Source organism: Anopheles arabiensis, chromosome 2 (assembly GCF_016920715.1).
Source record: "Anopheles arabiensis isolate DONGOLA chromosome 2, AaraD3, whole genome shotgun sequence".
NCBI lineage: Eukaryota > Metazoa > Arthropoda > Insecta > Diptera > Culicidae > Anopheles > Anopheles arabiensis.
The window spans coordinates 29,277,063-29,300,930 of record NC_053517.1 but is presented as its reverse complement, the minus strand read 5'-3'; the positions used below and the strand labels follow the sequence as shown (position 1 = coordinate 29,300,930).

At 44.0% G+C, this 23,868-nt stretch overlaps 1 protein-coding gene across 12 annotated transcripts in view; it reads left to right on the top strand.

Annotated features, from left to right (window-relative positions):
- Window positions 1–23,868, top strand: part of LOC120898356 (high affinity cGMP-specific 3',5'-cyclic phosphodiesterase 9A) — a 118,220-nt gene that overhangs the window by 78,510 nt on the left and 15,842 nt on the right. For 11 of the 12 annotated variants that reach the window (XM_040304111.1, XM_040304112.1, XM_040304117.1 and 8 more), the window contains 2 exons: window positions 2,223–2,286; window positions 20,861–22,480. In XM_040304111.1, the coding sequence (XP_040160045.1) occupies window positions 21,067–22,480 (1,414 nt within the window). In that variant the 5' untranslated portion in view covers window positions 2,223–2,286; window positions 20,861–21,066. Of the gene's footprint in view, window positions 1–2,222; window positions 2,287–14,558; window positions 14,918–20,860; window positions 22,481–23,868 lie in introns of those variants that run through there. The other variant, XM_040304119.1, reaches the window with a different exon arrangement.

The following is a 23,868-nucleotide window of genomic DNA, read 5'->3' as shown; positions in this document are numbered from 1 at the left end:
TCGATAGCACTTCAGGACAACTTGTGGCAGGACCACCGTCAGACTTCCGCCATGAATGAAACACTGCCCTCGCACAGCAGTGAAATCAAGACGCTCCGCACGCTTGTGCCCCGGCGAACCAAAAATAGCATCACTGGTCAGGGCTACGATATCGTGGCTTCGAAGAAAATGTTTACCTTTTGACCATCTCGAGAACGTACCAAACTTATCACCCCGCACGGTACACGGTGCGCCCAAGTTCAAGCTTTTTTGAGTGACGTTTAGAGGAGGAATGTGATACGTTGGCAACGAAACTTTATCCTGTTGCGAACTACCTGTTCGTCCTCTTTTAATGGGAGGGAAAATGGCGTACACGCTAAAGACCGGATCGCGGAAGTTTGCTCACGACCACGGTAAGCAGGTATGGCACTGTTTTCTCCCACCCCCAAAGGTAGCAACAAAGAATATATTTCGGTGGAAAAGGTAGGGATGCGTGAGGAGGTGGTATGCCAGCCGTGGCTAAGTAGTATCGACAATTGGCGAAAGTTTCCGACACTGTTTTGCTTTCATGGCGAGTGCAATGATGAGATAAGCGGTGGGCGCGAGAAGGATAGAGGGTACTTGTGCAGGTGAGGAAAGAGAATGGGAAAAGTAGCGCATCCGGTAATGCTCAGGTCACCGTTTGTGTGGCGTTGATGTTGTGGTGCTATGCAGAAAATATAAGCTAGAGAATATAGAGTATTCTTAAAAGTTGTCAAGTAAAAAAGGAAAGAATAGTTTAAAAGCTTTGAAATCAAATAAAATTAAGCTTACACATACGACTTCTTCATTGTAAGGAAAGTGAAATTACAACAACAGAATAATTTTGGGGGAATCATTGTTCTAAAGACTAGAATTATATATATATATAATGAAGATGAATAATCAAATCATCATAAGCTATTATTTATTACATTGCTATTATTTAGGAGATCGCCATTCACAGCAGCCAACGATAATCGGCTACAACGCATCGTCAAGTTTTGTTCCCTCTACATCGATTATCCTTTTTGAATTACGCCATACACTTCCACCCCACAGGCAGTAATGTTTCGAAAAATCAACAACCTTTTTTGTTATTCGTTTTGTACACGCTCGCTTCAAACCCGCGAAGCAAACGAAAGACGGAACAACATCCCCTGAATGATTGCAAATTATGAACCAATTATCCTTCAATTAACTTCACAGCTGCTATCGCGCTGTGAAAGGGGATGCGAACAAATACGAAAAGAGGACCATTCACCATTCACAATGTTACCTCCTAAACGATTGTTGAAGCATGAAATTGGTCGATCTTTTTTCTTCGCTTGTTTTTAACCAATGCCATAAAACAGTCTGACCACAATCGGGTTTGCTGCGGTATTGCTTTTTCTAAAACCCAGTTTCATTGCAAATTCATGCTAAGGATGTTTAGTGAGCAAAAACGCAACATAAAAAACACACACACAGGTTCACTTTCTGATGGGCAGCGTTCAGGCGCTTTTCGTGGGAAATTGTAAAGGATGATTTAATAAAGGTTTACTTCGCCCTTCAGTTCGTCAGGTTTTTGTGCAGGTTTTTATCAACCCTTCTTCTTGGTATGATGGCCACTTGCTTACTTTTCATGCAAACTTGAAACACGTTATTTGATGATGCTATACATTCCCACATTACAGTAACCATGTAAGATTTACAATCTACCAAGACTGAATTACCTTTAAATTGGGTTTCTTTTGAGGCCAAACGCCAAATGAATGTGATGCCCGTTGTTCGTTGTATTGGCGTAAACAAATGCGCACTCGATGGAGACGCATGGTGTTTCTGAACAAATGGAGACTCCTAGTAGCTGATGGATAAAGAAATGTCGATAGAGCCGGAATTTCTTTCACAGCCACAGATGTTGGCTGACCAACGATAAGAAAATTAATTGATTCTTGTGTGCGAGGGGAGTGACATTTAATCGCCAGTGTCATTCACGTGCCAATCAATTAGTAGTGGCCCTTTAAGTATTTATGTGACGCGTGGGAAGGTTGATTACTTGTTCGTTCGTTGCTGTGTTGTGTTGCTTCGAATAAATTATGATCAAACTCGTATTTTACTGTTTTGTTGTTTTGCTCACTGAATGCTGGTAATATTTTATGTGATCTAAATGCTATCAATGTGAGCCTTTGCTGAGGTTTGATAATCTGTTCTAACGGTCAACAATATTCCTTTTCTACTTGCAGAGAAATGAAAACTAAATTACGATGCTTCGCAACGGATTTAAATTGATTGCACAGTAACAAAAAAGTAAGTAAATAATACAAAGTTCATGTAAATTAGATAAAAAGCAGTAAATGATGATCTGTGTTTTTGTGTCTACTTAAATAACGTCGCTGGCCAAAAACAATTAACACATAGGCTAGTCCCTTTTCCACACCATATTATGACGTTCTACGAATGCTTGAGACGCGTCTAAAACTGATTTTTTTGTGTACTTACCAAAGTATCGATACCTTTACAAGTCTTTTTTTTATTACATTTTCAAGTGCCATTCAAGTTTCCATTCAAAAAATGGAAAGAATCGAAGGTTGCATAAACAATGAAAAATGTTAGGCACGAAAATAGCGCGATAAATTCCTAAACTGCCCATCATAAAGGGGCGTCCATAACAGGCTTCTGATGGAGTGGGACGGATTCTCCGTGAGCATTCCATTTCCTTTTTTTTGCGTTGCGTTATATTTTTTTATACATTTCTTACTGATTTAGCGTTTGCTACTGATTACAGAAGGTTCGTAGCTTGTATAGATCTCCCAAATTACAAGGGCGTTTGAAGGGAGGTTTTGTTTCCTATTATTGTTTTCTCAATAATACTACACACAAACACACACACTTACTGACGTCATTGGAATCGACAGTCAAAGAACGCAGAAGGGGATAGCAAGCAGGCACACCCCAAGGGAGAGCATGAGCGTGGACAGCTAAATCCCGAATACTACACCCCCATCGTGAGCAACGAAGGAGGATGTGTCGATGTTTCGTTTCGCTTTAGGTAGTGATTGTGAGCTGGCTTAATGACATGACTAGCGGTAATTTGTGCACATTTTTCCTGCGCTGCCTCTAGCTGCCGAACTGGTGCTGTGTTTTTGTGTTTGTGTGTACATGAGGATGTGTTGTGAATCGGTTTCGGATTAACTTCCGAACCCCAGGACTAATGTTATTTTTGGATTTTCTTGTAAATGGTGTTGATTAGCTATTTAATGACTGCTGCATGCCTTTTTATTATGTTGAATCTGTGTTGAATGGCAGCTTACCCTGTTTCTAGGAAAAAAAAACTTCATTTACTATATCGTCATGTATGTATCTGTTCAGTTTGTGGAATGCATTAAATTATAAAACTCAATTTTCTCAGTTTTCTAGAAGTAACTGATGGATGGAAAACGATCCGAAGCACTGTTTAACGCATTGGCACTGCTTGAATCAACATTCATGCTTGCGTTTAATTGAACGATCGATAGACAGAGCCTTGTGTTGAACACAATAGTGGTAGCGCTTTCCAGCAGCAATCCTGTAAATCACAAACAACACCCATTACAAAAAAAAAACAAACTCGAGGCAGTTTTCTCAAGGCAAAAGGGGTTTTGACGTAACAGGGTTGCGCTTGGTTCGGGGAGTTCAACTTTGCCTCGAACAGCCCGGGACTGCGCAAGGTGAGCTAAATTTGTTTCCAACTTTCACGGAAATTGATTCTCGAAAAGTGTTTTAACAACACTCACCCAGTTAGCAAAGTCACTAAGCACTTGGCAGGCCGCGCGAGTAGGTGGCGGAGGTATGCATCGGGGGCATACCGCTGCCAGCTTGAGATTTGAACCGGTTTTCGGTTGGAGTTTTATCGATTTTCAATGAGTGGGAAACCCTTCAACCTTCGCACCTGGCACAAGAAGAAGACGCACTCAGCGCGCCAATCAGTCGTAAAGTCAATTGATGGCATGTACACGAGTCACGATTGAACTTTGCTGCCTTTCCTTTTTATGTTTGCCGAAAGGTATCGCGTGTTTGTTTGACACGCAAATATTGTTTGATGAGCTGAGATGAGAAATTTGAGAACGTTGTGGTTTAAGACCAGCACAAACAGGTAAAAAGTTGTATACCTTCTATACCATGCAGGCAATTAAAATTAATCGATTAACGTGTACAGAAAAGAGCATTTGCGGGAAATTAATATTCGAATTATTTGAAATGTTTTCGGAAGCTCAGAAAAAGTAAAACATTGCGTATTGTTTCGTTTTCTCTGTCCCAGACAGAATGAGATTCGATCCCATATACAGCGACGTGTCTATGGAACAATAGCATAACATTTTCTGTCGTATGCCATTTGAAGGTGTCCTGATTCCATTATTCTGCTTACCTGCTTCTTTCTGTTTTTTTTTTTACAAACAAACGAACTCAGAGCGCAGGGAAACCGTGAAGGATTAAATTTCAATTAAATTATGATTTATTTCTCGTCCGGCACACTGGCTCAACGAAAAAAGGGTGGTAACGGGCTCCGGAAGCTTTTCGTTACATCCGCAGCTACACGTCCCGCACACTGCCATCCCTCCGGGAGCTCGCCTCCCCCCCTCCCAGGGGGTGAAGTGAAGTGCTTCACGCGGTTATCACTGTCAGAAGAGGATTCGTACAACTCCATCGGCAAGTGGCAAAAATGGTGGTGGTAAATCGCGTAGCTTACGGTCGAAGCGTTTGGTTGTTTCCCTCGGCTGTTTCTGGGGGGTGGCGGCCACATTAGAGAGCCGCAAGAAGTTCTCTGCTACCGTCATGCTTTTCAAAGCCATTTTCCAGCCCTAACACACACACACACACAGACAGACGGACACAAACACTCTCACACACGAACAGCAAACAGGATGTACGTGCTTGGCTCGGTGGCTTAAAGTATCTTAGTAGTATGCTTTAACGAGGCTATTTTTGTGGCACGGAGGAGGCTCTTCTGTAGCACGAAACTGTCCATCCTGTGTGTGTGTGTTTCCAGGCTGGTGGGAGGGAGGCGGACGAGACTTAAAATTCAAATGGCTCAACCATACCTCGCTCATAATTGCGGAAGAAGCTTTTTTATTGAACGGGAGAAGGCGCCCGTGCACGTTCACGCGAACAGGTTGATTAATTTTAGGGGCAGACAGGTATAAACAACACCGGAAGTCAATTAGTTTTGAGTGCTTTTCATAGCTGGGAATCGTTTCGTTCTGTGCTTTTTTGTGAAGTGAACGTGAGAGCAGACGCAAAATAGCACACAGTATCACCGTGAGGTAGAATAAAATCGTTTTATCCCGACTCCTTTCAGAGAGAGAGAGAGTTTTTTTTATGTGTTACCAGCTTACAAAACCCACAAAGAGCACTCTTACCAGATAATTCATCGCTCAAGCAAATCATTTGTTCGAATAATATCCATAGCTACTTTTTGCTCTGCAATTCTCTTCCTTAAGCTTGCACACATACACACAAACGAATGAATCGTGCTTTCAAAAACCGCGTCCGCTCAATTACGACTCAACTCGTTTTGGCCTTTAGCACGTTACCGCGCTTTGATGGACGACAATCAGCCAGAAAGGTACGGTGTAAAGTCAACGATTGAAAGCAATTGAGTCTATTTCCGCATGAGCTTTTAATCGATTTAATTCATCCCCGTTTGGGCTGTGGGACGCGGCTTTTGCATCTTCATTTTTATCTTTTTTAAGCTGCGCAGCTTTGCATACTAGACCGAACGGTTGTGGGAGAGAACAAAACTAAAAAAAACTCCATCATCTTTTCTACGGTGCCCGAACCAAAAAAAGATTTTTCTTGTACCAGCATTAAATCGTCTTCGCTTTTGTTGCTCGGATGAGCAATTTTTGACGCTGCTTACAGTGAACGAACTCGCGCTTCCGCTTCATTTTATATTATTTTATTATTTTCGCTTGCCTTGAAAGCGTCTTGGGGAGAAAATGGGCAAATTGAAAACAGCCACCCGGAGGCCACGCTAACTTTCGATGCTATTGCCGTGCACACTGGTGTATGTGTGTGTGTGTATGTGGCAATAAAACGAAGACAAATTGCCACCTTAATTCGTTCCTTTCTTGCGCTGCAAAGCGCTGCGAGGAATGGAGTCTTTCTTTCTCCATTTATTTCATTTATTTTTTTGTAAAGAATCACGCATCATTGCACCATTGAACAGAATTCCGATGGGAGGGGGGGGGGGGTGGTAAGGTTGACTTCCAAAGCATCCTCCCATTATAAGCGGATTGTGGGGCGAAGCTTTAGAGGAATTTTATTGTATTTGTTTTTTTTTTATTTCTCTTGTTCAAAGAAAAACAAATCGAAGCAGCGCTAGCAAGGGAAAACAAAAAAGAAATGTTGTAACGGTAAGAAAGCTTTCAGAGTGCAAACCATGTTGTAAAGGTATGAAAGCTTTCAGAGTGCAGACAGTGTTTAAGAACAGTGTGTTGATTGATGTCTCAAATGTTTTATGCCTTTGCTTTTTCAGGAAAATAGTTTTTAGTTTACATCGTTTTTAATGACTAATGAAGGGTTAATGTTGTATGTGGCTAGTGGTAAAATGTGATGTTTGACATAGTTTTGTTGTTAAGGGAGATTTTATTATGAGACTGGACACATTTTCTGATTAAAAAACTGCTGGTAATACTTTTCATGATGTATGTTGGGGAAAAGTTTTTATTGAACGACTTGAATGCTTTTAACTTTAAACCAACGATTATCCAAAGGTTTGTGCAGTATGTTTTATGCATACAATGAACATACAATGTTCTGTGTTTATTTAAATAATCCTCTTTTCCTTTATGAATCGCCTCGTATGGAGTGGGATTTAAAAAAAAACAAAAACATTAAACTTTCCACATTGATCTACCCTGCTATAACTGCTCGCATATGCCAGCACAAGATAAATAAACTCCTGCAAAGCTTTACGTTTGACTTCTTGGCGTTACTTGGTGGTACCCTGGTAAGCTGCTAAGGTCCGTTTCATTTGTTTGTGGGTGGAAATGGTTCACAAATGACGGAATAGAAACCATCAGCACGGTTGGATGTATTTTTGCACTTGTGAAAGGTACTCATCACTGGAGGGTTTGAGAAGGGAGAGAGAGGCACTAACGAAGAATAAGAGGGCGCGTATGTAGGCCGTCCACACTTCCCTAGACATCGTTATCTAGCAGCCACCTGTAGGAGATTTCTGTTTCCTAGCATTTTTGCTTCATATCATTTCTATGCAAACTGGGGGCGCTGGGTAGAGTTTCAGTTGAACTTAGTTGAAAGGAAGTTTGTAAAACAGCGAGGGCATCTAACCAGAGGACGAGTTTCACTGAACCCTAGCACAACAGCAGCAACACGCCCGTGCATTGATGCCCTTGGCTGTGGTTCTGTGATGTGTTGAATCATTTCTAGCTCCCATCCATCGTCAGTATTTGTCGCTTTTCCGTACCGGCGGCTCAACATTCATTTGTCAAAGCGAACGCTCTCAACCATTGCGGCCGTATGGGATTGTATGGTTGGGGTACAGTCTTAGCTTAAGCCGCCCACGTCATTGGTGTTTCTGTCGCCACGTTCAATGTAAGAAACTTTTGCGATATTGAGGCAGCGTGATGGAAGGTGGGCTTTCTATTTGAAACCATTTTTTAATGTTTTGAAATGCATACACACACACACGCAAGAAGATCGGAAACTCTTGTGCTGCGAACGTGTGATACGATGAGTGGTTTTCTAAAGACGGCAACTTTCTTCACTGCCATTGAAACACAGCAGAGAATGTGGGGTTGTTTTGTGTCGCAAACAATGAAACCACCCGGTTTCCGATGTGCCGGATTTGGCCGGAGTGGGGAACCCCGGAGGCAAAGGAAAACGGCTTTAACAATGAACTGAGTGAGTTGATGCGTATTTCAAGCGTGTGTGCCTGCCAGTGTAAAAGCAGTGGGTTTGGTATTGGTAAATTGAATCGATATATTCGGTAAAACTAAACCGGCCCAGGGTCCTGGAAACTAAAGCAAAGCGATGGTCCCTGTTTCATTGGTAATGCAGCATCCGGAATCATGTCGTTTAGAACAAAAGCGAGGAAGATAGTTTTGCAAAATCGAAGCTTTTGTCCGGAGTCTGGCATTGCTAGGACAATCATCTTCATCCAGTATCATTGGGCTGAATTCAATAGCATTCTCAACACAATGGTTTGCCATGTCAGATAAAAGACTTTGGCTCATATGGTCCATGACAGCAATAGTCTGCTTGTTTGCGGTTTAGAACGGTCGCTACGAACAGGAATCGATCAGCATGTACAAAAGAAGATCAAAGCATACGTATGGATTAGAGCAATATAACAAGTTAACATAAACGCCAACAAGTTGTTTTTAGGGAATAATAATTTTGAAATATGTTTTATTTTATATTTTCTTCTTTAAAAATAATGATAAATCATCATAATCATAAATCATAATTTTAGTAATGCTCACATGCTACAACATTCAATAATTAACGTAAAGCCATGCTTTTATCATGCGAATGAAAATCCACTCAATGGAACAATTTTTTCACGCTAATTTTTCTCCTAAACCTAATTTAACTACTTTTGGAACCAACGTTGATAGCACTGCACACACTGTGCATTTTGGTCTCGGTCGAATAAACTTTCCTGCAAACCTGAAACACTTCGTACATTAGCTGGTATCGCGAAAGAATTGGTTTAAAATTAACAGTCGTTAAAAATTAACCAGAGTCGTTAAAAATTGCTAGAATTCGGCATCGCGAACGCATTGAGTTCATTTGTTAATTTTAACGACTGGCCCTATGCCACCGTTAAACAAACGACTGTCAAGAGCGTATGCGATACAAATTAACAGTCGTTTAATTATACTGCTCGAATTTTTTCCCCGTGTTTGCCTATATGCGATATCGAGCAGTCGTTAACTGTTTTGACGATCGTTTATTTTAACAGGAATGAACAACAAATGATCTCGGTTAAACCAAAATGAACTTTAAACGACTGTTAAAATGTGTTCATTTATTCGCGATGCCGGCTATTGTATGCTTCTGAGAAACCGTACATAACCGTACGGTATGTTTGACCGAACTAACCTTGTTCCAGGAACTGCAACAAAGATTGATCACACAATTTTGCATTGCTCGGTATGAACGTAAGTAATAGAGCGGAGTGAGCATATGGGTAATTAATTTAAATTATTTTTGCGCTGACAGGTAGAGCCTTCTTACTGCTTTCAAAATATCATGAAATAGTCCGTCGGCTTTGCCTTAACATAACTAAACCAGTTATCTATATACAAAGTGAATTGCTAAAGCGTTAGCAAAGAAGTAATGCCATGCATCTTTCCTGGTAGCAATATCGAACTGTACGGAATGGCAAATGAATCCATCATCATCATCATCTCCCAGGCAGTATGCAATCCGTGCCAGCCATTGCTCGGAAAAGGCACCATTCTGGACCCGCATTATTACGAGATGTGTTAATATTCATGACTCCCAGTCGTTACGCGAGCTCCTCCCATTCCCATTCTGCTCCGCGTGTACACTTGGAAGGGGCGTACGTGAATGAGGTAACTGTTTCGATACCACCTTCCTGGGCAGGGGGGCAGGGGTCAGCCCGATGACGAAGCCCATGCATAAAGATGAGCAGTGAAATAAATAAAGTAGAACAAGACATCGGGCACAGCTCTCCGCTCACTCTGCGCAAAGCGGGAAAAGCCACCAGAACAAATCATGTGGAAGGTGGGTTTTTTTTGTTGAACTCTTTTCCTTCAATTGTAATGTGAAGAAAAACAGGAGAATGGTTGCTCACGAAAGGATGATCTAGCCGGGTGATCAATATTCATCTCATGATTGCTACAAACCGTAAAAAATGAAACCTGAACCTGATGAGTCGCCAGAGCGTTCTGGATTCAATGTTCAATGTTCCCGTCGAGGGGAATGGTAAAGGCAGAAAGCAGAAAGCAGAGGTTGTACAGGTAGGGCAGCGTAAGATTGTTCCACCACCAGACTCTTCAACCGCCCAACTGCAGTTGTAAAATTGGCACTCACATCAACTCGTTTTCACTGCGTCCCAGCTGTTACTTGTTAGACGTTGTGCGATGCTGAAGCTGAAGCATTGTTTTTGCTTTTTTTATGCTTCTTTTGCTGTAAAATCTCGTCGTTGTTTGACGATGCTGCTGAATGGGTTGCGAGATAACAACAGGTGAACAGGTAGAGCGTAGACCGGCGACGGAACATAAAAACCATTTCAACCGGTTAAAAGCACCGTTGCAGTGCGTGGTACCTCCGTACGTTCGATTATCCTATGCTAAATCCGTAATCCTTGACTGATAGCGGCGATAATATGTTGCGAGCATTCGATGCGCAACATTCGCTGTCAAAGCATCGGTTGGTGAATATATGTGCAAAAACGTACTAAAAAATCGCATGAAAAACATGCCTGTAAGCTGCTTGTTTGCTTGGTTACGGGGTAAAATATTCCGTTGGCGTTCCATGGCGCACTGTTGTGCGATCTGGGCCTTTCGATCTGGGATGGTACGATGTTTTTTTTTATGCGTCTGATAAGCAGCGCTGATTTCTTTTTCCTTTTGATATAAATCCTAGAGCGTATGATATAAAAAATGCGAAATTCGTCAACCTGTTACGATACGCATCAGGAATGCGCAGAGTTCGCAGAAATGGTGTTTGTTATTTTTGACAAATTTCTCTTTTAGGGTTTTTAAAGAATCTGTTGTTTTATTTTTAATTATTCAAATGTATTTCCTCAAATGGATAACACTCAAATAGGTTTAAGATTGATTTGCTCCATCATTAAAGCCGTTCCAAGCACGCTGGTACATTAAAATCAAACAGCTGTGTACAGCCATCATCGCAACGCCCTTTCCTTTAATCATAAGCAAAGCTCCAATTTCGGCACGATCCTTCGTAGTCAAATCCGGTGAACGATGAAGCGTACCGTGTTCAACCCTCGCTTCAGCCTGTCTCCAGCCATGTTTACCATGACTTCGGAATTGGAACGTTACATTAATCCATCCATCGTTTTAAAGCATTTTGGCAGCTGGACTCAACCAAACGCTTCTCGCTTGCACCGGTGCCATGAAACCGACAGGAAGCTACGACTATCAATGAGGAAAGGGTGCCAGACGATGGAGATAACCTCTACTACTAGATACATCCGTTTTTTTTGAGGAACTGAGAAGATACAAAGAAGCACACCCGCTCAAACTGGAACAACACTAGGAAAGGATTTAGCTGACAGACAGACCCGTTGATTTGGGTTGATTTCGCTTTAAGCAAACCATATCCCACGCCCCCACCTGCTAACGTGCACCCAGGCAAACCCTAAACAAATGTTGGATTAAGCAAAGATACACACACACACTCGGTGTCTGTCGTCCATATGGACGGGAATGGGACCTGCCGGCAAAGCCGGAATCGGATACGATGTGATCGAGGATGATGGTTTTGAATATTTTGAGCGAACGCTTTTGTTCCTTTGGCGAAGTGTCTATCCTCTGGTTTCGGGTACAGTTATCGTATTTTTTTTTTGCGCATGTTTTTAAATAGAACCAACAATCATGCAGCACGAAACCCTCCGGGTACGACTGCCACCGGAGTGTTGTCCCCGGGCACAGGACGACCGTTGGTGAGATGAGAAATGGAACCATTTAGCACCTTTCTGGTGCTTACTTTCGCTCTGCTGAACAATCGACAATGTTACGGGAAGCCGGAAATGGTAGAAACACACCATCCGATTCCCATCTTTTGATCCCGGATCGGTTCGGTCCCTCTGATGCGCTGGAAAAAGCTCGAAAGTCAGGATTCGTTTGCATGCTGACTTTAATGTCATTCTTGTGTGAAAAGGGCCGTTATTTAAACAGCTGGTTCCATGAGACGTGGTGACATGGCAGTTGAAAAGTGGCAGGTGTAAAGAGATATTTATTTCTGCTGTAAAGTAGACGATGAAGGAGCATTGAAGTTAAGAAATGAAACTTTCGTTTTGCAACTGTGCTCTTGTTCTTCTTTGCAGCCTTTGCAGTTACATACGAATGATTATTTGATCACCATTTTTAAGTTACTGTATCTTTTTTTATGGCGATCTAAACAGCTTCATACTAAGGTTTCAAACTATTGAAATATATTAGATTAGAAGTGATGACACAAGCCATTCGATTGAAACGATATTCATCTGTTAATAAAGTCTGCTTGAACAAATGTCCTGCAATTGCACCTTACAAAGTATATAGCAATCCAAACGAAAATGTCATCGGCTATTGTGCACCAAACGTGTGCCACAAATCGTTACGCAACAAACTATACGCCATCGAACGTGCGCGGAACCGAACAATGTACTAGCACTAGTGTACAGTTTGTGTCGTGCAAACGGCTGACACCTACAATACACATCTTGCGCAAGGTACTGGGGACAGTGCGAGAAGCCATGTGTACAGCCCGTGCTGGACGAGCAATTAATAATTGAGTGGACAATTATAGTTTACAGTTTTCGCACCGTCGCGCTGTGTCACGGTGCGAACCGATCGCGGATGACCTGAACAGTAATCGACCGGTTGGAGAGGAAGTTGGCGCACCGCATCCAGTGGCGGGCGGATCGTGACCGTGGCGGTGGTTGGGTTGAGTGACACCTTCGACTTGCGAGGCGTTAGACCAGTTGCAAATAAACATTTATCGTTTCCGTAATGGGGTTCGGCAAACCCGGCTTCACCTTCACACCCGTAACCCATCGGAGACACATTTGCCCGAATCCATTTCACCACGCTTAATGACATTTTGGCCAAATTGGAAAATGGCGAGCAGTTACGGCGCAGATACGACACTGTAGGTGTGTGTGTGTGTGTGTTTTTGCTGGACATTTTGTTTACTTGCGGTAGAGGAAAGAGGAAAATACCAACAAAAAATCTTAACATAATTGGAAGGTTGTATTACCGATTGGTCAGATCGGATCGTTACCGTTTAGATTGTATCGAGCATTAGTGTGACATTGCACCGTTTATGTTTGCCCATTTTGATGTGTGCAAATGACAATGCACGAAATTATACCTATTACTAATTACCGATAGCTGTAGGCTATATCATGGGGGGTATCGGTTATGTTTAAAATGCTGTGACGGTAAAATGCTATGGTTGTATGTCTTTAGACACTATTGTAAGCAATTTAGGACTTGTTCGAATCTCTTTACAATCGATTTTGATTAAGCGTTTTAACTTTAACCTACAAACTGCTCTGTTTATAGCACTTCCAACAACACTATCTTGCTAACGGTTGACTATTAAAATCACGCTACAACCTTGTCAGAACATAAAAGAAGTAGCACAATTCGGGCAAACAGTAAGAGTCGATATTGGTCTACGAATACGCCACTAAATAATACGCATTTGGCGGAATAGCAAAACCATGCTCAACTGTCGCCCCCTCCCTCAAGTAAGTGGTGCGTCAATGTTTGACAGGCGCGTCCGCCAAACGGCCCCCCGCACCCGCCGCACCGAATTCTATATTTGGGCAGGTGAAACCGATCGTTAATGGTGGGCCGTTACCGGCCAGAATTGGATTCGGGTGCAGTTCTGATTATTGCTGATCACCGGGCGTTAGTATTATTGCTGTTTGGAAACGTATTTACTTTATCCAATTAATGGCCTATGACGTCCGTGCGCTCTGTTCTCCCGGCCTCTGGCAGGAAGCGGAGAAGGACAGCGCCACCGACGCCACGTCGGTTGTTGTTTCTTCGTGCTGGACCAGTGCAAGGCAATTACCCAGACACCCGAACTGAAGAGACAACCCGGCACGTGATAAACAGGACGGACAAGGACGGGAAGGACGGGTGTGTACACTCGTTGTTCGAGAACTTTATTCATATTCGCTCGTCCAGTTACACAAACTCCTCTGCCCTTCGGCGTCCACTGGCCCAAGGACGACTCAAACCGGCCAAAACGTTATAGGGTTCGCGCTTAATTGCGCTAACCGATTGTCCATAAATCGCTGGTCCATTTTGCATTTACAACGCCACCTCATCCGCCTTCGGCGGAACTGCCTCCAACCGCTGGTGGTGTGCATAGTTGTGTTGCTTGCACAGGAACGAGATAAGCTTACCGTGTGGGGGGAAGTGGATTGTGTCGGATTTTCGGTAACTCCAGCACCAGCACCGGTACTCGGTTCCCCTACTCCCGAAAGGATACTTTAACCGGGTGGTGGTTGTGTGCGACATATCAAGTGGTGATGAAATTTGGGAACCTCTCTCACACAAACACATCCCCCAGCTACCTCCGCTTACTACTGGTGCAAGATTTTACGATCACAATTAGACGGTCGACCACCGGCGGCGATAAATTGTTGCACGTACATATTACGCGCATTATTAACGAGGTGTAAAGGTTTGGCGCAGAAGACTGGCAGCGCTTCTGCAAACGCGTTGGCGCTGCTGACGGGCTGAGTCGAGGGGCGATGTTTTCGCATTGCATCCCACCAGGTGTCGTCCAAGTGGGTGGGTTTGCGGATTAGCTGGATGGGACACATCCCATCGAATCGCTACCATCCTGACTGGGCGAACGGTGCTGTAGTCGTTTGCGTGGTGCGTTTAGGAAAGGGTGCGTTTGTTGTGTATCGCTCTGCTTTAGCCACTGTCGGGTGCGCTCCGGACGGTGTATGATTGCGTTGGGAAAGCAAATTAATGCGAACAAATAAATAGTGCAAGAGAGTAGGGAGTGGGATGTGTGATCTGCGAAGTGTTCTGCGTTGTTTTGTTAAAAAGGTTTGGATAGTTTTTGCAAGCAATATGTGTACAGTCGCATCGTCTGGATGGTGCTTGGTGCGCTTGCAGGCCCGGTGAAGGTATTTATGGACAATGGAAATGTGCGTCCAGCATGCGCAAGAGTGTTGTAAAATTTTAGCAGTGTATTTTGTGTAGTCAAAGTAAGTGCTATTCTAAAAATTGCTTAAGCTATAGCTTATAAAAATACACCGAATATGTTAGAAAACTTTTACAGTTTGGCATAATATTCAACAGCCATACTGTGAAAAGGAACGTACACCTGCAGTATTATCAAAATAATGCCAGGATCGTCGTGCTGGATGGCAAACGTTGTGTGCGTGTTGTGGCTTAGGACTTCATTAGTGTGATTGATTTTCGTTAGAATTTCCCCATGTCACGCTCTGTGCACCTATTCCCTCGTACCTGTTCTATTCACTACTCGCACCAGCTCAACGTGCCTGCAAATTCCATCACAAAGAATGCATTGAACCGAGCCCTTGCTTCCATACGCAAGAATGCATGAGCCATTCGTTGCGGAGTTCATTAATCGTTCGCTGGTACACCACCCAGCACATTCCGGCTGAGGTTTTGGTTTGATCGGGTGGACTGTAATTATGAAATATGTCGGTGCAGAACAATACTGCACATACATTCGTTCGTAGGATCGTTTGAAGTTACACAGCACAGGTCCCTACTGGTTTGTCAGTTTGATGAAATATTTATAATTACAGTACAAATACCACTATATTGAAGTTTATATTTCAATGAGTTTATTGTACTGTAGAAGTGTGTTCCACATGGACTGTTAACGAAATGTACACATACAGCATAATAAAAGAAGTATGGATACGCCGTCACACTGTTCATTAATATCTGCCCTCAATTGTGATCGAGTTATGTTTCGCAAGGGATCATGTATCAGCAGCTTGTATTTTATCTTTGTTTAAACTACTAGTCAGCAAATACATTGCGATACATTTTTATATGCGGTACCGTTACTCCATTTGGCGTTTATCATTTTATACCCTCGAGGGAAACGCGGTCGGATGAAAAACCCGCAGTTCGAAATTCCATTTCGTCAGTCATCATGATGTGTATGTGGTTGTGGAGTGGCGCATAACCCTGCATGAATGTAACCTCCCAACGGCACAGTACTTTACAGTGTGTTACCCTTTTTTCGAGAGCTTTAAAATCCAGTGCATTGAATTTGATTACAGTGTATGTTCAAAGAGACATCAAGAGCCTTCGTTCGTGTGGGTTGTTTGATACTTTGCCCTAAGCTAAGAGCTAATACTAATTATACTTTTTTTCAATTTTATAAAAACAACAAAGAATTGTTGCAAGCAATATGCTCTCGTTGGGCAAAATTGAAAAATTCGCAATACACAGATTCAGTTAGATTTGGCATGCATTATGCGACACCTGTTCACAGCATTATTCATGCGAGAGAACGCTGCAAACGGTTGGTTATGACAGCAGTATATATATTAAGTAATATTGGAAATATTAGTGTTATATTATTAAAACACAACATGTAGCATAAAACCAATTCTTGCAATAATTAAGCTAAAACGTTCAAACAATTCAAATGTTTGCGTCGATTGGTGTAAAATTGGAAAGTCATCGTCAGCACAATCCGATTACACACGAACTGGCTTGTCAAGCTTTTGAACCGGAAAATAGGATCCAAAAGCATCTGTGTTTACCATTATGCTCGAATTTGCAGGTTTCATTCTATTCTATCTCAGTTATTTTCCACCGAAGTGTGTTGGTTTTCTGTCTGTTTATTTTACGTATATTAACTCTGAATAGGATTTACTCTGTGATAATGAGGCTGAGTTATCTCTCTCTCTTTCTCTCTCTCTCTCTCTCTCTCTCTCTATCTCTCTCTCTCTCTTTCTCTCTCTCTCCCTCCCTCACTCTCTCTCTCTTTCTTTCTTTATTTATCTCTCTCTCCCATATTCACTCTTTCGCACACGCCCTGTTCCTGTTCTGTTCTGATAATTGTTTAATGCAAATGGAAATGTTCGATGAAACATGTTCATTCGGTTGCTGTATTTTCAATTAAATGCAATTACTCCCATTGCACAACACCTCCATACAGGTACAGTGGATAATGCATGGATGCACTGCCATTAATTTGCATCGCATTGGCTCGTTAGAACTGACGCTGTTATGGCGGGAGAGATTACACAACTGCCTGCCGTTCGTTACATTTGTTCATCCATTCATGTTGAAAATCGATTACCCCTTAAGTTCGGTTGGGTTCAACCGGACCGACCGAGATCATCGGTCAAAATCGATCGACAATGCAACAAACTCGTCGCGGGTTTTCACGGATATGCACTCGGCGCTTACAATGTACACACACACATACAGTAAAAGCCAAGGATTTGTGCTCGCAATGGGTAGAGAGATGCACTAATTAGCCCTAATGGTTATTTTGACTTGGTCGATGGCAATTGGTTGACATGTAGTTTGGACCGATGCCCTCGGTTGGATGACGATGCACGATGTTGCAACAACAGGACATACAATACCAATCACCGGTTTGCACATGTTTGGAATTGTGCCTGACCTTGACGTTTAAAAGAAAGAACAAACACTCGATGGTGCTGTATGCGTTCAGAAATTGGCAATTATTTTCTGTCTGGTTGTTATACTGGGATTGAATAATAAAAAAAGATTGATTTTTAAACAACACAATTGCTCATTCGCTTTGCAGATGTTAAAACATTAAACTATTGAATGAAATTCCTATTAACTTGTATTGAATTCTATATTTTAAAAGCAAAATATGTAATGTTGTAGTGTGGACAAAACTAAAGCATGAAAACTTCCATCATATAAAAACATCCTTTTCCTGCTTGTTAGAAACTCGCTCCAAGCCTACAACGGAAAAGGGTTTTATTTGGAACTGGTTGCGAAATTGAAACATTCTAAAAAGAGGTACCAAAATAAGAGCGCCATGTTAAGGTGAAGGTTAAGTTTACGATCCTTTTACTTGGGATCGGCCGAATTTATCCGGTAAAAAAGGACGACCCGGGACAGTGCTGGTGCACGTGCGCCTCCGCTGCCGCTACGGGAAGGGTCCATCACAATCCAATTAAACTACCACACAATCAAATTGCGGCCTGTCTCAACATATCCCCTTTTTCGTCTGAAAAAAAATGGCTCCTTATTGGCTTTCAGAGAAATGGTTTCCGATCGCGTTTTTACATCGTTTCTAGCTTCCCGTTTCATGAGACCGTGCTCTGAAAAGCTCCACACTCCGCTGTTGTACTTTAAACGATAGCGCTGGTTTTCAGTAAACGAAAAGGAGTATGTGCTTAGGAGGCATCGTTATTAAAGTTAGCTCTTCGATTTTCCATTGCCAATGGATAGGTAAAAGTTTTAATCTAATTTTCTCGACACATTCTCGAACGTATCGGTCTCGGGCAGGTTTTTGTTCCGTCAATCACATCCGGTTCCATTTCGTACCTATGGCGTTGTGTTGTGTCACGGTACTTTGATCATTTCAGGCATCAAATCTTCAACACGAAGAACCAAAAAGCGAACGGTACGGTTTATATATATATAGAATGTGTTGGTTGGGAAAATTGATAAAAAAGTTAAGAAAAGGTCCACATCATGGGACCATGATGGTGGTATAATATTACTCGATTATTTATGAAGAACTTGACCCAACCGTCGATGGACAGGCTGTCGGGCTGGGGCAGTCGGTGAAGCTCATAAAATCGTTAACAATAGCACGACGGTCAACTTTGACCGGACCAGTTGCACTACCTCTCCACCTCAACATACACACCCACACACACAAACTTCATAATCATCATCAGGAGAGTTGATGATGATTTCTTCATCGGGTATGACAAGCGAAACAATTTCATCTCTCTTAGACCGCAAACGATGCCGTAATACTGGGAAGGTCACTTTATAGATCACAGGGGCTGTGGAAAAGTTTCCCAATATTCGTCACCTTCCTACAATCGTTGCAAGAAATGGAAGCTTTCCAAAAAAGGTGGTGGATGTGGAAGTGTGAGTGTGTGTGTGTGTATTTGCGGAGTGCGAATCCGTGTGAGTGTTTGTAGACTGACCTTCGCCCTCGAAAACCACTCAACGCAGCGGGAGGAGGCTACGCTCGGAAGACATCTCTGACCCTTTTTAACATCGTCGACCTCCCGTCAGCTCCACTTTGACACTTTTAGCTGTCAAAAAATCAACCAGCAAAGGAGGAGCAGCGGTCTGCTTTTCCAGAACTCAAACCGCATCCATATTGTGTCGTGCCATCATCCGCAACGGGTGCCAATCGGAGGTTGGAGATCAAACTTCTGAGGACACTTGAATTTCCAGGATGTAGAAGTCCGCACCCCACTCGGCCGCGTACACACGAGCCCTTGGCAAGGACACAAGCGCGTGCAGCTTCCTGCGTGACAACTGTCAAAACCAGGCCCGGCTACCTCAATAATCCTTTGCCTGTTACTACGCAGCCTTATACGCGCTGTGCACGCTTGAAGATGGATCGATGGTGCGGTGTGTTCGTTTATCTAACTTTTCCATACGGTTTGTGGTGCTCTGTTTTGTTTTCACTTCGTTTGTTTCTGCCTTTTGCTGCTCTCCGGGGAGGTAGTTACTGAATGCTATCATTGGATGGGACGCCACAAAACGCTTCCGGCCAGCTTGATGTTTGGAATGTCGTTGAACGTCGTCGTTATGTTATTGTAAGGCATATTCCAAACAGATCCTATCCGTGCATAATTTGATGTTGTATTTGTTTGCCTTTGATTTTTTTTACACGGCACGGCTAACATGGGGTATATGTGTTTTTTTTTGCAGGAGTTATTGTCCTTGCTAAAAATAAAAAAAATGTCAGAAAATTGGGATAACCCTAAGGCTAGTTTTAAGGCGCACGTGTTTGGTTTAAACAAATCTATGTTACATCATGAACCTATGTTACATCATGACTCTATGTTACATCCGTACTTGGAAGCTTTCCGACTACTGTTAACCTTTGTTGTCTGTCCACGAACACTGCTATCTAAAACGGAAGCATAAAAAAAAGTTTACTCTGAGTTCTACAATAACCGTGCCACTCAAGCACTCAACCAAAATTAGTTGCATAATTCTATTTCCATCTCGCAGTGATCGGAATGGAACAGGCACGTTGTTCCGGGAATGGTTCCGGCAGCATCAACAAACACTTCACCAACATACCGGTCCTCGGGTTCACAGCATTTGCAAAGTGGTTTTAGGATCGGGGCAAAACAGGTCACACTCCTGCGGGCTCGAGTCGATAAGACTCACCGAACGTAACAGTTTATATTGGTGGAGCTCTATTTTCATCAACTTCACGTTAAAATGTAAAAGCAAATTGATAGATTTTGTTTCCCTCGCAGAAAATGTGTGGCACAAAAAAGACACGTCCCTAGCAGTGGCATGTACTTCGTAGAAAGTGGCGCACAAAACAGCATCGCAGTGTGAAAGATGAGCCTTTCTGCCCTGTATCAATAGTGAACGGTTCGTCCCCTCGACCACTGACCCCGTACGTACGACGTTGAAAGATGACTAAACCACTTTTGACACTTTTGAAACACGTGACCTCTAACCGTTAACCGTGACGGAGGTTGTGCTCTTAGCTAATGGAAAGTTTACAATCTAGCGAGTGAAAAGGCTACGATGGATCAGATGCAGAATTCGAAAGTTAACTCGAAGGGAAGCTGCTAGGGAAGTATACGCCTACGAAATGGTGCAGCGGGCGTATATAATTTCTAAGTAATTATCACGCAAGCAACAGGTTGCAGAGATTACTTGCTTTTGCCGCGGGAAGTTTCTGAAAAGGGGTCGACCAAGTGTCGAAAGTTTAGCCGGTATGTCGAAATGCTGGGAGGGGGAAAGTAATCCTTTTTAGCAAAGGTGGCAACACCGCAGTGTTGTAATGAGATATGATTAGTGACTTACAGGCGCTTTCCAGATACTCTGAAATCGCAAAAGTTATTACAACATAATAGACTTACTTTGTATCGTACTTACTCAAACGAAGTAATACAGTAAGAGAGCTCAATGCTAAATGGTTTCCTTTATTTTTCTTTCAATTTTATTCGCAGATCGATCATTCATTCCTTTCGCCTTCGGTGCTTCAGTGTACGCAGTGAAGCTACGCACGTTTTAATGACTGCTGCAGACGTTCGCTTAGCTGCACGAGGGCGTTTAGGGCGTGGAGTCAAAGGTGCGACCGGACGATAAGCAGAAGCATACACGCATCCAACGTATATATTCCGCTGGTGGCAACGGACGTGCAACGAGCCCTCGAATGTACCACAAGGACGGAACCGTAGATGTGAAGCTATTAGCCGACCTTGGGTACATAGCCGACCGTCTCCGGAACCTCGAGCAGAAGTGGGACTTGACCGAGCTGAAGGATCTGCACCGGCGCATCGTACTCAAGCTCGACGATCCGCCGACGAGCGTGCTGCGGCTTAGGGAAACGCTTGCCCGTACGCCAACCGTACCGCCGGGCTCCCCCGACCAGCAGTATCAGCAGGAAGGGCAGGAGGAGCTTGCGAACAGCACGGAGGAGCAGGAAGACACAGGCCTGCAGCTACCGGTAGTAATCATTGCCGATGAAGTAACGCCACCCAGTGTGATTGTAGAGGAATGTGCAGAGGCATCTGAAGTGTCACCGACAGCCGACCGTCGGGATGATGAAAGTGGCGAAAGTAGCAACCAAAGGAACAGCGTCGAGGATGTTGGCAATGTTGAGGAAAGCGTGCGTAAACTAGACCAGCTAGAGGAGCTGGTAATTGCCTTCTATCACAGCTGTGGACGACGCAGTTCGCGCGGGTGTGCCGACACCGAGCAGACGGCCAGTGAAGCGGTACGCGACGGAGCGAGCCGGGCACGGGCGAAACGAACCAAAAAGAGACAGCAGCAATCGAGCGGGGAAGCGTGCACAAGGGCGTACCATCCAGATCAGCAGCACCAGAAGCGGCATCCCGATCCGGATCGTACTATGAACCAAGGCACCGACCCGGACCAGGATCGGGATCATCTCGCACACGCAGCAGCAGCAGCAGCAACGTCAGCACCATCCGACACCAGTGCCGTTCCCGCCGGCGACGGTCGACAGCAGGCACAACCGCAACCGTTACGCTCGATCCACGCTGACGCACCTGAGCCGGGACATAGCCTCGACCGGGACGTGCCGCTTGACGACGAGGAGGACACGGTCACACTGACGGCGGAAACGAGCAGCGAATGCTGCAGCCAGCTAACGGTCGTTGCAGTTGTGGCGGAGGAGGAAGAGGTGGAGGCTCAGGCGGAGGAAGTGGTAGCAGACGGATCATCGCCCGGTCACGATCCGACCGAAACGGTCGCCCCGGGCAGTGATACGACTACGGACGACGAGGTCGAGAACGACGATACGGGCGGTTCTGACGCGGATGCAAACGATGAAGCGGAACCGGGCGACACGTGCACCAGGCGAACCGTGCTAGGGCAGGACTCGACGCCGTCCTCCCGCCGGTGTTCGCTCGGTGGCGAGTTTGAGACGGAGCAGAATCGGCGCCTCCGCCGCCGGCTGTCCGAGCTGACGAACAACTTCTGCACGCCGAAACAGTTCCAGCAGCTGTGCGACAATTTGGACAACATTACCGACAACGATCTGAAGCTGCTGGTCCGGGAGCTCAAGCGAAAGATCGAATTTGCCGAAAGGATGAACTGGCTTTGTAAGTAGAATGGGATTGAAACGGGCTAGCAACGGAATTGAATGTCTTTTTGGAACAAATTCCAAGTATATCATCATATATGGCCATCCTTCCAAACTAGATCCGGCGCTTGACTTTGGGGCCGAGTCTTCTGAGTGTCCCTGAAGGGGGAAAGAGAACAAACTATAAGCGCCTAACTAGCTTAACGAAGCTACCCGATCCGTGATACGCACTAATTACCCATTTGACCTATTTCGTTGCAATCCGATATCTATATCCTTATCAACTTAATCGTGTGTTGAGGGCGCGTTTGTGTGTGCTGCCTAAATGAGCGGGCACGACGCGTATGTGAAGGTGAATAAGAGCAAGCAGGGTAAGCAATCAGCATCGGAACCTATTTTAAGCTAGCCTAATCCAGCGGTGGGAGAGCTGGATGGAAACACAGGAACAGGTAATTGGTGTGCTTTTTATCGCCCAATCATACGTGAAGCTGTCGGCTTCCGGTTACGACGCACTAAACACCGTGCGTAATGAATATTCTGTTGAGGAAGGGCAGAACCTATCCTGTTCTACGCCAACGTAACCCGATGGAGGTAAATTTTGATACCGAAAAGTCCGTTCCATCCGCCAAAGTTGCTCGCTTGGTTTAGTGGCTTGACACAATAGCACTTTGGCGTGCCCCTTTCGCTGGGTGGGTTGCTTATCTTTTTAGAACCAATTTAACGACGCAATCCAACGCTTCATCAAGCAGATGCGGGTTAGAATGTAGCGGTAAAGCGTAATGGTATAATGCAATCGCGAAAAACAAGAGCTCATAAACAGTGGCATAAAGTTGCCCTCCTTCTTATGCGGTGCAAAGCTCCCGCAGGATTGGCAGGGAAATTACTGGCACGCTCTAAGCCTGGGAGGAACACTTGTCCCAAGCAATGGGGAGAAAAAGGACATTGAGCGCTTACTTTTATTTCGCTTGTTCTGCTTGTGTGCATCGATACTACTTTGTCGTTGATCGTTTGTGTTCTGTTCTGCTGCTGCTGCTGCGGGGATCAAATCCAGAGCTCAACATCAAATAAAATCACTTTATTGCTTGTCCCGTAATTTGGAGTACGGGAGGGCAGAGTTACGATGGCGGTGGCGGGAAGAGCTGTAAGGCAACGTAATGCCCGCAGCTAAATTTCTGCAACAATTTACCACCATAGTCCCGAACCATCGATAAACGATTAGAAGGACCGGGGATTCGGATCCCGAGGAAGGGTAGGGAAATATTTCTAAGGGTAGCCACGAGCCGCAGCTTTATTACTGGATTCGTTTTGCGTTACCTCTTACTTTCGAAGCCGAGGCTTGGAAGTACAGCTGTGTCTTGGAATTGTTTTTGGAAATGGTGTAGATGGTGCGTTGGATATTTTATTTCT